At 33.1% G+C, this 12,752-nt stretch overlaps 2 protein-coding genes across 2 annotated transcripts; both read right to left on the bottom strand.

The window, feature by feature from the left end:
* Nucleotides 1-502: 502 nt before the first annotated feature.
* Nucleotides 503-2,621, bottom strand: LOC132642003 (uncharacterized protein At5g01610). The gene is made up of 3 exons (XM_060359205.1): nucleotides 2,379-2,621; nucleotides 1,502-1,556; nucleotides 503-1,384 (listed from the first exon to the last, which is right to left on the bottom strand). Exons 1-3 carry the CDS (start codon nucleotides 2,478-2,480, stop codon nucleotides 1,005-1,007), a joined length of 537 nt encoding a protein of 178 aa, XP_060215188.1. The 5' UTR covers nucleotides 2,481-2,621; the 3' UTR covers nucleotides 503-1,004.
* Nucleotides 2,622-8,103: 5,482 nt separating this feature from the next.
* On the bottom strand, nucleotides 8,104-11,492 carry LOC132642002 (xylan glycosyltransferase MUCI21). Its single transcript, XM_060359204.1, has 2 exons — nucleotides 11,191-11,492; nucleotides 8,104-9,483 (listed from the first exon to the last, which is right to left on the bottom strand). The coding sequence occupies exons 1-2, from the start codon at nucleotides 11,369-11,371 to the stop codon at nucleotides 8,249-8,251; spliced, it is 1,416 nt and encodes a 471-aa protein (XP_060215187.1). The 5' UTR covers nucleotides 11,372-11,492; the 3' UTR covers nucleotides 8,104-8,248.
* Between the last annotated feature and the right edge of the window lie 1,260 nt (nucleotides 11,493-12,752).

Below are 12,752 nucleotides of genomic sequence, written 5' to 3'. Positions count from 1 at the left end.
CTTGATTTAACATATCAGGCTTGTGCTTTCAGCACTGAACCAAAGCCCTCGTGGGGATATCAGATATGAAAGGATTAAGAACACCTGAAAAGGAAGTGTGACATTTCATCTAAGCTTTGGTCTTTAACTGTTTCCTAAAGTATTTAAGAATTTCCTCAATGGCCTAATAATGATCATTAGTTCTACACTTTGAACAAAGCATGATATTACCATCCTAAAACATATGATAAAGTGAATGTAACTACCGTACAACCCAAAAACATAAAAAGATATAGTTGCAAGAAGTACCTCAATAATAACTTCAGTCACATATAAGTTAACAGTTTAACACCTCTATTACCTTGTTAAAGTACTTCAACGCCTCTTTTTTCTTGTATTTTCTGATAAAAATTTCTATCACAAAGTAGAATTTCAGATGGATGTTGCAATTAGATCCGTTGAAGGTCAAGTGCAATACTTTCTGGGAGTTAGTCCATCAAATGATTAAAGTGCAAAACTCAACTAGAAATGTAAATATCAGCACTGAGTCTGAGTGCATGTAAATATTTAACCTGAAATGTTCATATTTGAAGTCTAAAATATGCTAAAGAATTACAGTACAAACTGTCTTAGCAGCACCTTATTTGAAGTTCTCCATTAGACCAAAGACAATAGTTAGAGAACATCTTAGGATTGATACATTCAACAACTCAACAAGACTCCCTAACATGATGCGACTGAATAATTTTCTTCAAATAGAAGCCATAATAAATAGCATCTCAGAATTCCAGAAAATATATTAGATGACTAGCCATACAACTGCAGTTACAATCTAGCTGAGTTTGCTAAATTGCTAAACACCATTTTGAATGACTTGTAAATGAAATATACTTCTTTCCTGAAGTGTGCCTTGCAACAATTTTGCTAGGATGAGAAGTGACAGACCAAGAAAGCCATCAAAACAACTACTCAAAAATCTTTGATTGTTGAGGACTCATTCTTGTATGAATAATCAAATCCAACTCTCAAAAATCTTTTACTCTAACTGCATCGCGAGGAATTTCATAAGCTTCCATTGGCCTCGATTTCTTTACACCAGCAGTAAACCAAACCTTCTCCGACCTGTATCCTTCAACGGAAACATTTGTGACCTTCACCCATACTAAGACTTTGGTCTTCATTCCTTCTATGCCAATAAGCTTGTCTCTTAGTAAAATGCATTTCACCCTCGTAGCATACCTAATCACAGAGCCGTCCTTGAAGGTTATCTCGCATGGGGAGGGAAGGTAAACGGTCAGCTTTGTTTTGGACTCGTCTAATTCAAAGCTCGTTATGTTCTGGGGGAAAAGGCCTGGTGGGAGATTATGTTCTCGAAGAAGATCTGTCAAACTCTTCATAGGCGTTCCTGATAAGGGAAAAAGATTTTTTCTCAGAATTCATTGTGCTGTTAAACATGAACTATACCTACAATGTACTTGACCAAACAAATATGTGGTTACTAGACTGTAAAATGAATATGCACCTTTTAGCTTGCTAAAGATCCATTTCGCCTTCTCTTCAACAGTATTTGAGATGCTCTACAACAATAAATTGAAAATCGAGTGAGTGCACTTTGTTGAAGTTAAATGAGATCAAAGTTTATTGTTCACTGTTTGGAAAATCAGATAATAGCACAATCTCCATTGATGATACAAGCAATAAATAATTGAGGGCCGATTGTCAAGCTGAAATCCAGGGAATAATCAAGAAAATTTGATTCTGGTTTTAACATGTCAAGTGCATAGATTTTTCTTTCAAAAGCAATGCCTACATCTAAGAACAGAAAGGGACCTGAAGTTAGAAGTTAGAACTAAGATGAAAGCATCTCATCTTAGAAAGAAGATAACTCATCAAAGCTCCTAACTTAATGCACTCAAATTTCCAATTTAGCAAGTAGGAAACCAGCACTGAAGAACCAAACAAATGCTAACAAAACAACTTTAAGTAGAGATTCCTAGACTGTCCAATACAAAAAGAATTTGGAAAAGAAGAAAATAAATGCTTATGCTGTTTATGCATCTTAATTTCTACCCATCATGAAAAAGAAACCAGGAGATGAAGAATTAAATGTCCAACTAGAAAATGAGAATAAGGGGTTCACTGGATACACTACAAAAATCCAAGAACTAAATTAACAATAACCCCAAATGAAGAAATAACAAGCAAAGTCTCATTTTTCTTCAACTAATAAATACACTTTATGCATCTTGGAGCAAGAATTGATATCCAATTAGAAAAATGAGCATAAGGGGTTCACTGGATACAATTTTAAAAGCCAAAAACTAAATTAACAATACCCCAAATGAAGAAAAAGAGAAATCTTGATCAAGAAAATGAGAAATTGGGGTAACATAACATACATTAATGTCTTCAGAGATGTTATTGAATTCTGCTTTAGCTTTCTTGGTTAACCAAAAGCTTCCAACTTTAATGCTCCCAACTTTAGTTAATGCTTTCTCCATTATTGTTATTTCTTGTGTACAAAACCCTCTTCTTGGTTCTTTTTGCTCACTCCAACAGAGCTAGCTAAGCTTAGTAAAGAGTGTGTGTCAATGAGACAAATACAATGTTGGTGTGTTGCAGCTGTACTTGAAAAATGGCTCTTCACATTAACCAATAAAGTACACAAAATATAAATTAAATTTGGCATATTAACCCCCTTGAAGTTTGAATATTTAGCACTTTAACCCTTTCTTATTCTACTTCATAGTCCAATCTTGAGGAGGTAATGTGTGCTTGTGTCATTGTGTGTGTGGTCCTTTAAAAATTTAAGATGTGTAAACATTATTGAATGTTGCGCTGCTCATTTATTTTTTGTTCCAAAATAAGTGTCACTTTTGTAAAAAAAAAAAAATTATCTTAAAAGAAATTCAAGATAAAAATTGACAAGTGTTTTAAAAAATTGTTCAATTCTCAAAAGACATCTAATAAATAGGAGTAATTTAGTAAATTTCATATTGTATTCATTGATTTCTTAATAGTCGCGATTTTTGCTAAGATGACACTTATTTTGAGACAGAGAGAGTATTCTAATAAAGAGACGGCTCTAGAATAAGATTTCCACATCTAAATGAAAAATAAAACAAGGGCAAAACAATAAAATAAAGAAGAGATCAAGAAAGTTTGAGAATGCCAGTGAAAAATATAATTATAGTGTTCGGGCTAGTTTATATTCACCTCAACTAATTAATTTCATGAAATATATGCGGTATTCCATCGATATAAATACTGAATAACTTAATTCACCGATACTTGAAACCGATACTTGAACCGATAAAAAGAACTCACCTACTATAAGTATGACAATAATAAAAATTGTTTTCTTTCTATTTTCTCCTTCTTCTTTATCTTTATGGTTTGAAGGCAGCAAAATCCCAAAAAACCAACTCTAAAGAACGAGAATGATGTTAACTTTAAGATAAAACGTAAGAGAAAAAAGAATTTGCTTTTCAATTTCTATTGTGAGAAGAGTAGATGCACATTGGAATATTATGTAGTTACCGCAAAAAAAGTGCAACGCACTAACAAAGGCATCTGTGCTTCAGGCATCTTTCAAATAATTTTCTTACATATAGAAATGAACTAATGCAAGTTGTGACAGTGAATGTAATCATATTCATTGTCTTTTTATTTTATTGTATAAAGATTTATATAATAGCATAATTAAAAATTATATGTTTAGCTTGAGTTCATAATCATGGTGAACAATATGAATTACTGCATTAATGTTACAGGTTTGAAATTATGGAATCGCTTCTGCTTATGCTATGAATGAATCAAAGATCCCCGTATACTACTTCCACCGTCCCAGAATAAGTTTCATTTTTCTCTTTTTGAAAAGTCAATTAACTAATTTCGAAGTTGAATTAGATAAGATCAACTCAATGTTCTATATCGAAAAGTACTATGAGTTGCAATTCTTTCTATATTAATAAAAAAAATATTAATCATAGTAATTTGAATATATTTGCTACTCTCTCCTGTTCAAAAAGAGTGTCCACTTGACATTTATTTTTTGGTTAAAAAAAAGTGTCCATATACCAAATCAACAAAGAATTAACCTTATTTTTCTAGATTTGTTCTTATTAAGTGTTAAGTGACCAAATCTCAATACCTATTTAATTAGAAAGTTTAGGCAAATTACATATTTTTACCTAAAAGTTAAATGTTCTTAAAAGGTATGCAAATGGCTAAGTAGACATTTTTTTTGAAACGGAGGGAGTAATATTAAATGACAAACAGCTTATAGAACTTTAATTAAAAAGAAAAAAAAAACTACTTCTTCCGGATCAAAAAAAGAGTCTATTTAGTCATTTGTACACCCTTAAGAAACTATTCACTCCAAGAAAAAAATATGTAAATTGACTAAACTACCCCTAATTAAATAGGCATTGGGATTTGACCACATAACACTTAATGGGGACAAATTTGAAAAGATAAGATTAATTATTTCTTAATTTAATAAATTGATATTTTTTTTTACCCAAAAAAAAAGTTAAGTAAACACTTTTTTTTATCGGGAGTGAAAAGCAGCTGAATCTTCTTGCTTTTTGCCTCGTCTGTTCACGCACATGGGAACAGCTATTGATATAACTTCATATTTAATGGTAGTATGCAATTACTTTGTTCACTTTTAGACAAAAGTATCCCAATCTACTACATTAATTCCAACTTTTTAAAACAGACACTGACCTACAAGGCCCAAATTGTCCTTTGCTCTATTGAAAACGCAGATCAACGGACAACATGGTTCAAAAGTCAAATCTTGTGTTCTAAGAATAGAATATTGATATAAAGTACTTATATCGGTTAAAAGTGTAGTAAAAGTTTTACACTATGCTTGGATGGTTGTTTCCGTGGTTCATTAATGTATAGTATGGTATGCTATATGGTGTTGTATTATATTATATTATATTAATGAACATAATGTTTAGATAGACTGTATCATTTATTGTGGTTTAATAATATTTGTATTGTTTGATTTGACTGTACGGTACTGTATAATAACTTGTAAGTTTACAAAAATATCTTTAACTCTTAATTAGAAATTAGTTTATATATATATTAATAAAACTCATTGATAAAATAGAAACTTTAAAAAATAAGTAGGTGGCGGGTGGAGGTGGTGGAGGGGTGGGTGGTGTGAGGTGGGTGGTTGTGGGATGAGGGTGGGGGTGAGTGGTTGTGGAGGTGGGGGTTGGGTGGTGGTGAGTCATAGTGGGTGGGGGTGGGGGTGGTGGAGGGGTGGGTGGTGTGAGGTGGGTGGTTGTGGGATGAGGTTGGGGTAGTGGGTGGTGGGGTGGGGGTGAGTGGTTATGGGGTGAGGTTGGGTGGTGTTAAGGAGTAGTGAATGGGGGTGGTGTGAGGTAGGTGGTTGTGGGATGAGGGTGGGGGTAGTGGGTGGTAGGGTGGGGGTGAGTGGTTGTGGCATGGGGTGGGGTGGTGGTTGGGGTGGTGGGTGGTAGAGGGGTGGGGTAGTTGGGGTGTGGGTAGAGGTAGGGTGGGCGTGCGGGTGGATGGTGGAGGTATAATGGAGAAATGAAATACGTAACCACGCAAAAATCACCAAATTCGTGGTTACAAAAATTGAACTTTTTCCTAACCACGGAATTACAACGGGTTTATAACACCATATAACATAATTTTAAGAATAATGAATACAAATATGGTTCCATAGAAAATCATACATTAATGCACCACGGGAAACAACCATTATTCCCAAAATTTAAACGTGAAAACTTTTTGCCTTTCATTAAAGAAAAGATGCTCAAAATTGGTTCGTAATATTCGAAATTAAGCAATTTTATCATCTGTTAGACCTTTGATCTAATGTTACTCCCTTCCCCCTCCCTCCATCGTTTTATGAAAAAGAATTTCTCATTTTTGCCCTTGACTCGAATTGGTCTCCAATTTTAGGCTATTTAAATCATATATAGCAAAAAATTGAAGGAAAATTTTTTGGACTTTGTTTTCCTCAAAGAATTTAGATATATGGAGTCCATCCATTTCGAGCTAGAGCTTGTTATAGTGGCAAGAGAAAATACCATATGATTTGCTTATAACAAGGGTATAAATTGATCAAAAAATTAACGGAGGACAAAATTGAGCAATTTCGAATAGGCTAAGGACAAATTTGGACATTCTCTTCACTATATATGCATAAATCAAAACCAAGCTTTATAAGGTAAAATTTCAATCCTTAGGTGGAGTTATTGTGTACTTACAAGAATGTGTAAAAGAAAAAGGGGATATAGAGGAGAGTAACAATAATCATATTAAGTTGTATACATCGTAATTTTTTTTACACTATAAACTTGGTTTAGAAGTGTCAACTTACTGTTCAATAGATACAACAATTTTGACAGACATGAAATGTCCAATAGGTTGAACCCCTAGTTTTAAGTGTCTAAGCACAAAATTCGAACTATGTGGCCAAACTTATGACAGTTGTAACATATCTCTATCGGCTTGTTGATCTCTGTTACTCATGAGATTACAAAGAGTCTATTAGTTCATCAAATGAAAGCACATTAATTATTTTGATTCCTCAATAGATGCAATCACATGATCAATTAAACTTTGGAGGTAAACTTCTTTAAAATTAAACGTTTTGCAACTATAGTTTCATCACTTACCTCTGCATTGTATGATTTCATTTGACTTGCAATCCAGTTGCTCTTAATAAAAAGTCTTGCATAATTTCATCATATTTTTTTTTTCATGAACATCGTTTCATTGTCACGAAGAAGAGATCGTAGTTTCATAGTAATTGCCTTTGAAGAACCTTAAAACTTCATTTTTAAAATTAACCAAGCGTCTCTTGAGGTAGTTGTTGTTGCAATTATCTTGAGAAAATTGTCTCATGAGTGACTTGCGAATAAAGCGCTGTCATCCTTCTTTCTGACTTCTTTAAATCTTGTTAGAATATGGAACGTACATCCATGATGAGTGAGATCTATAACTTACTCTTAGTTTAATGTAATATTGTGTAACTCTCCAATTAAGAGAAGAAGTTACTTCTCTTTTGTAACTCTCTAATTAAGAGAAGAGTTATAGAACTCATAAATAAAGTGGGAGTTATAAGTCACATACTACTACTATAAAAGGGAGTTTTTGAGGTCATTCAAAACACAACAGTTTGAGCTGGAAAAAATCCTTTAAAGATTAGGGTGTAGTTGTGGACAATTTACAAGATTCTACTAGTGATCTTGTAAGAAACTATTCGGTAATTAATGGTAGTAGCACACGTCGATCATAGAGAAGAAGGTCTGTATTATTACGCATAAATCTCCGAGTTTAAATCTTTCAAATCTCCTCTCTTGCTCTGGATTCAACTCTTCTACATCAACGAACTCCCACCATTCCCCAACTTAAACAAAGTCTTCATCCTCGAGTTGATGCAGAAGAGTTGAATTACACTTGAATCCAGAGCATGACTAGCTCATCAGTACACATTAGGCTTGCTATGATTTATTAATTCCAACTATATATGTATTCTATCAGTTTTTTCAAAGCAAATTGGTGCAAGTGGATCCCCAAAATGTTAACTACATCGGACGTATATACAGCAAGAATAGCTCATCAATTTCTATTTCTGGACAAGCTAAACTAATGACTTGATCCCCTATAAAAATTTAAGAACATAAATTACTAAAAAAGATATATATTAGTTAAATTATTTGAATGTCACGATCCAAATTCATGTTCTACGACTGACGCCTAGTTAAACAGCAACGTCAATTATAGCATTATTTAGCCCCAATATACGATCTCACAAGCCAAACGATCTAAAGGTATCTGTTTAATAAAACTCCCTCCTCTGAAAATGAATCACCATTCCTTATAACGAGAATTAATTTTCAATCTCAATTCATCTGTACGAGTATATATTAAGCAGAAAATAGCCAAATTTGCCTTTTTGGACCTGTCTGTTTATCCACATACGCGTGACATGTGGGAAAACTATTAGAAGTTGATGTTTATTAATTTGTTCCTCTCAAATTTGTTTAATCTCCTAAGATTACCTCAATTTCAGATCTTTGTAAGCACTAAAACAAATGTTATATGGTGAATTATGACAAAATATGTGGTAAATATATCATTTTAAATGTGGAAAGAGATAAAACATTACATACTAAAAAAAATTAAAGGGGAAGAAATGATAACCAAATACAATCCAGCATAAAATATTATATACGGTATAACACAAAATTTACCAGCCCTCTATTTACTAACCCTTGATAGCCATATATACTTGTGCTTTTTTAAATGCTTTCTCCAAATATATTCTGAAGCGATTTAAGTCCAACTTTATATTTTGTTCTCTAAGGTAAATATCCATAATTTCCTTAGACCAACCATTTTTTTGAAGAGCCTTTGGATTTTTTAGCACTAAACTCTTTTCTTTTCCAAATTTCTCCATTAAGCTGCTTTCTTCGACTCCAATTTTGTATTCCTCATAAACCAACTTCATGCCCCTTGCTAATCTCCCAAAACAAAGATCTGATACTCCTTCAGCTCCAATTGGAATAATTTGTATAAATATTGAACTAGGACGTAGGAATAATGCATGTGTTAGTGCTGCTCCATGCACTCCAATCATTGCATGGCTTGAGTGTATCAATCCAAATGATTCATGCAATGATGTGTTTTTTCTTGGCTTTAATAAAATCACCTCAAAACCAATTTGTTCTGCGACCACTCTTAATTCGTCCTGGTTCAAGATCAGACGTCCGACACTGCCACCGCGACTTGCCAGGACGAGTCGAGGCCGAGACTGAGGCTGAAGCTGAGACTGACCGGTGCCATATGTGGTAGCTAGAAATTTATGAAAATCTATTAGGTTTTTTGAGCTAGGTGTTAATTTTGGGTCTATGTTCATGAAACCGTGTGACATCAGGCCAAGGGTTGCACTAGGAAAACAATGTGTGACATTTTCCTTGTCAATATTTATGATTGGGTAGTTGCTAAAGCTTTGTAATAAATCCTTGTACTTTTGGACCCACCAATCTTCCAATTTGGAGATTACCAAGATGAAATCTTGATTAGGAAACAAAGAATTAACAGTGATGAAGAGGGGAATGAATCCATCATTGATATCATGGAAAAAATTTCCTGTGTACCCACCCAAACTAAACACTAGTGCTTGGGCTTTGTGGTGGATCAAGCATGGTGGGCTTAATGGGCCTGTAGTAAGAGTGAATTCTTTGATTTGGCCCATTGTAAAATTCTCCCATTTTCTTGGGTAGGGCTTGATCTTTTCAACTATGATGTTTGTCTCATTTTTGTTGATTGAATCCATGTCATAGAATGTTGACTCAAATGGGTCAAAAATTGTTGGCCCGTTGATTGAGCAAATATCATAGAAATAATGAGACCTGTCGCATCTGATTATTGACTTGGGTGCACTAGAAAATGGTTCAAGGGGTTGATCCTGTGCTCTCAAAGATTTTTGTTTTGAAGTGCCTTTGAAAAAACAAAAGAAATGAAACACTGTTAAAAACTTTAACATGTTGGCTAGACATTTTTTAACAAAAGAAAAGAGAGAGAGAGAGAAATTTATTTAAACTTTGAGAAGTGTATCTTGTTTAATTTCATCAACAGCTTTTAAGTTCATCACATAATAAAATAGGACAAGAAAAACTAGTATAACAGTACCAAATTAAGTACTACTTCTACTTGCTCTTTCCATTAATCTACTCATAAGTAACTTCATGTAGTGGGATATTAAGATGAGTGAGATCCCATCTTTACCTTTTTTGGCAACTTTGATCGTGTATGTTAGAAGTAGGGGTGGGCATGGCATGATAAATACCAATTACCATATCGAAATCGAATTTTTTTTATACCGCGGTTTCAGTATTATGGTATTTGGTACGGTATTTGGTGTGTATTTTTAAAAAGTTTGGTATTCGGTACAGTATTCGGTATTCATAAAGAAAATACTGAAATACCGAATACCATACCGAAGTATATAATTACATATACAATTCATATATCTTAGTATTATAATATTAACAAATATATAAACTAGTATTATTAGAAAACTAATTGTTTAAACGTTAGAACTTTTAGAACTTTGACTACTCTATCTTGAATGTCTTTTTTGTGTAACTGATTTACGAAGGGGATTGCTTGTATTTTCTTTTGAATATTTTTACATGTGTGAGATGTTTAGTACATAATAATTGAGACGTTTCTTAAGCAGCGGAAGTCATAATTCTCCACGATATGAGCATATACATGTCGAAACCGAACAAACTATGGTACCGATTTACCGTACAGTAAAATAACAAAACCAAACTTTAAAATTCCAAACCATACCGAATTAATTTAGTACGGTAATGGTATAGTATTTTTAGAAACCGAAATTACCGTACCGAAGTTTCAAATACCGTATTATGTCCACCCCTAGTTGGAAGTTGATTTTGAACCAGCTAAATTTACAAAAAATTATAATGTTTAAATTTGGGTCTCAAAACCAGCTATATGTACACTTCCTCCAATATTTCCTCTTAATCGTTAGAAACAAGTGTCCTCCCAAAAAAAACCTTTTAGAAAATAAACACAAAAAAGATAACAAGACTAGACTATTTTAATTTTCTATAACGGATGTACGACTCATGAAGGAAAGTCGGTGGGAAATTGCAGCAATCGCGGAAAGTAAGACTAGTTGGGATGTGAGCAACTGGACACGTTTACTCTCTTTATATATAAGTAAGACTATATATTCAAACATATTATTTCCAGCAAACCATGCACCACTTTAAGTCTTTAACATGCAAGTTCAAATTTAAAAAGAAAAAAATTTCAAGAAAATACCTCGAGCGTAAAAACTGCAAATAAACATTAAACCTGAGGAACTCATGAATAATAATGTAAATTGGGATTAGCTGCACAATCCTCTTAGATTTTCCAACAAATATGAATGATTTCAAAAAGGATTTAAACTTGTTATATATACACCTGAAGTGTAAATTCTTTTATACCATATATCAGTATGCAGTTTCTAGTGATGGTAGGTTAATATTATAGGTGATCTAATTGTATAAATAAATATTATTGACATTGTCAGTGTACGAATAGTGAAGTCTTGAGAGGAAGTTTGCACATGTAATATGTCAAATTTCAGGTAAAAGAATTCTTTGAAAAATGAGAAAGAGAAGCATATACCTCCATGGTCACTATGATGACTGATTGTATGAGGGGTTGAGGTAATAAAAGATTGAAGACTTGCGAGGAAGAAATATTGATTTTGCCCCAACACTATAATCATCAAGACGAAGAGTGTGAGTCCCATCAACGCCATTGTTGGATTTGAAGCTTTTTTCTTCGCCACATTAATCTTCATCATTATTAGCTCTTTCAGTTTTGAAAAAGAAAAAAGATACTTAGCTTAGCAAGAGGAAGAAAAATGGAGGGGTTTATTTTTTTGAAGAAGAGGAGAGACAAGGTGAGAAGTTTCTTCTAACTTGTGCTTTACACCTTTTGAATTTATAAGATTAATTTAGTGAATCGTGTTCCTTGCTTTTCTTTTTTCTTCGTAAAACCCTTTTGTCTAATATATGCCAAAATTAGAGTGAATCGGGTTCCTTCATTTGTTTAATATTTTTCTTGTTTTCTTGGTTAAACCCTTTTGTCACACATGTCAAAAGAAAGGACTAAGCTATACGTACTATAAAGAATTTTTATATTATTGTGTAATTTAATCTGTCATAGAAGATAATAAGTCGTAGTCATGTATTATTTCGATGAATATTAATAAATGAAGTTATTCATTATTACTTTTTAAGTGACCAGGTTATGTAAATTCTTACACGAAGTGCATAAAACTTAAGCTGGGAAAAAAAATATAGTCAAACCTTGAATAGGTTAACTTGTCCGATCCACTTGGCACTACAAGGTGCGTAGAAAGAAAATGAGACCTTTTTTCATATATTTTTGGCTACTGCCTACTAGTGTGGAAGAGAAATTAATGGAGGAAAACGTGGAAGAAAACCTGGATATATCACTTTCAAGGTGTTGATAAAACTTAAAATAAATGAATTGGGTGCAACTTCATCCTCACCAACGCTCATCACGCTCAAATATACTTTTGGCATCTTTCAATAATTCATAGCTTATATTTCCATTCATCAATTTTCATCTTTATTCTTTCCTCTTTTTTCCCCTTCTAATTGGTTAATTTACTATACGTTTTATCGGAAATAACCTCTCTATCTCCTAAGGTAGGGGTAACGTCTGCTTACACTTTATTTTCTCCAAACTTCACTTGTGAATTACACTGGGTATGTTATTGTTGTTGTAATTGGTCAAGTCAACGTCACTATATTGTTTTTTTTATTTAAAGGTTCTTCATTTCAAGTTTATAATAACTCAAGTTATTAACATGGGTTGTGGTGAGATATATAATATACGTATTTAATCAGAGGTTTCAGATTCGAGTCCTCAAAACAAAAACAAAAAAGATTATGTTAAGAAGCGTTTTTTCCTTGAATGAGCCTTACACGACAAAAATATTGATTAGTCGAGAGTCCTGAACAACAGGTAGGAAACCAAAAAAGAAACTCTATGTTTGTTAGTTACAAACTGATAAGAACATTATTGTTTCTTTTCTTCTTTTTATTCTCTACTTCATAGCATGTTCATCTTCCGAATTATCTCATGGCACTTGAGTATAGATAAGTCATAATTATTTAAATCATTTCCGTTTCGGATTATTTACCCCAGTTTAA

Source organism: Lycium barbarum, chromosome 5 (genome assembly GCF_019175385.1).
Source record: "Lycium barbarum isolate Lr01 chromosome 5, ASM1917538v2, whole genome shotgun sequence".
Classification (NCBI taxonomy): Eukaryota; Viridiplantae; Streptophyta; class Magnoliopsida; order Solanales; family Solanaceae; genus Lycium; species Lycium barbarum.
This window is presented reverse-complemented; position numbering and strand designations above follow the sequence as displayed.